Source organism: Lepidothrix coronata, unplaced genomic scaffold (assembly GCF_001604755.1).
Source record: "Lepidothrix coronata isolate B3197 unplaced genomic scaffold, Lepidothrix_coronata-1.0 Scaffold39, whole genome shotgun sequence".
NCBI classification, from domain to species: Eukaryota; Metazoa; Chordata; class Aves; order Passeriformes; family Pipridae; genus Lepidothrix; species Lepidothrix coronata.
This window is the reverse complement of record NW_016690219.1, coordinates 5159502-5160791: the sequence shown is the minus strand read 5'-3', so window position 1 is coordinate 5160791 and position 1290 is coordinate 5159502. Positions and strand designations below refer to the sequence as shown.

The 1290-nt window shown below is 53.4% G+C and overlaps 1 protein-coding gene across 1 annotated transcript in view; it reads left to right on the top strand.

Moving 5' to 3' along the window:
• Positions 1 to 966: 966 nt before the first annotated feature.
• The window catches only part of CDC5L (cell division cycle 5 like), a 29407-nt gene continuing 29083 nt past the window's right edge, over positions 967 to 1290 (top strand). Inside the window, exon 1 of the mRNA XM_017812989.1 lies at positions 967 to 1259. Coding sequence (XP_017668478.1) covers positions 1215 to 1259 — 45 coding nt within the window. The 5' untranslated portion in view covers positions 967 to 1214. The remainder of the gene's footprint in view (positions 1260 to 1290) is intronic.

Sequence of the window (1290 nt, the reverse complement as noted above, 5' to 3'; positions counted from 1 at the left end):
TTTTGTCCCCAGCATCCACATCCATAATTTTTGCTTGATTTAGTTTTATATTGATTGATTGATTTTAGATATTCAGATTTCTCTTTCTGTGCTTTAACCACAAGAGTAAGTAGTAGTGTGAACATTGCCAGCTTTTACCTTTATATTAAATCGGTTGCTGATGCCTTTGCCAGTGATACTTTGAGTGACCTAAAGGACTCATTTGTGACAAACTGGTGTGGTTGGCAGGAGATATCACTGACTACTTACAAAAGCATGGAGTAAGTCCAAATCCTCAGTCCTCAGACGAATGGGCTCAGGGTAACTGGCATGATTGGAAGGGTGTGGAGGAACATTTAAAAGCAGCTGGGTATAAAGTCTGGGAAAGACTGCAATAAAAAGACATGTGGTTAACCACCAGCGAAATTTACCTACAACAGAAGTAAATTAGACAATTTGGGGTTTACTTTATTGAACAGTATTATGTGCTGCTGCCTCAGTGTCCATTTGGGCTACATGGAATGGTTTGGGTTGGAAGGAACCTTAAAGACCATCCAGTTCCAACCCCCGTGGCAGGGACACCTTCCGCTATCCCAGGTTGCTTCAAGCCCCATCCAGCCAGTCCTTGAACACTTCCAGGGATGGGGCAGCCCCAGCTTTTCTGGGCAACCTGTGCCAGGGCCTCACCACCCTCACAGGGACGAACTCCTTCCGTACATAAACGCACGGGCTGTTTCCTCAAATTAACAAAACACACTACAAAGACGACGTTACGGAAACCTGATTTCCTTCCTGCCGTTCCTATCCTTCCTTATTTGAGTCCCCTGGGGAAATGTGAAGGAATTTAAAGCAAACCCCCTTTAGTCCCCTGGCATCGCCCGGACCCCTCTGCCGGGCGCTCCTCCGGCCGCTAGGGGGCGCCAGGGCGGAGAGCCCCTCAGGGAGCGCGAGGGTGTTGCGCATGCGCGGAGCCGCCAGACCCGCTTTCCTGGAAGAGCAGTGGCCCCGCTTTCCCGGAAAAGGCGTCGGTTCTTCTTCCCTTCAAAACCCGCCGGCCCCGCTCCCTGCTTCCCTGGCAGATCAGCCAGCCCCGCTTCCCTCGCCCTCGGCACCCCCTCCGGCGCTGAGGGTGCCTGCGCGCGGTCCGGGCCGGTCCCGCTGAAGCGAGCGGTGCTCCCGTCCCCTCTCCGCTCTCTCGCTCCAGGGGCTCGTCTCCTCCTCCCTTCGCCGCCAAGATGCCGCGGATTATGATTAAAGGCGGCGTGTGGCGGAACACCGAGGTAGGACTCGGCGGGGTTTGTTTAATGCCTT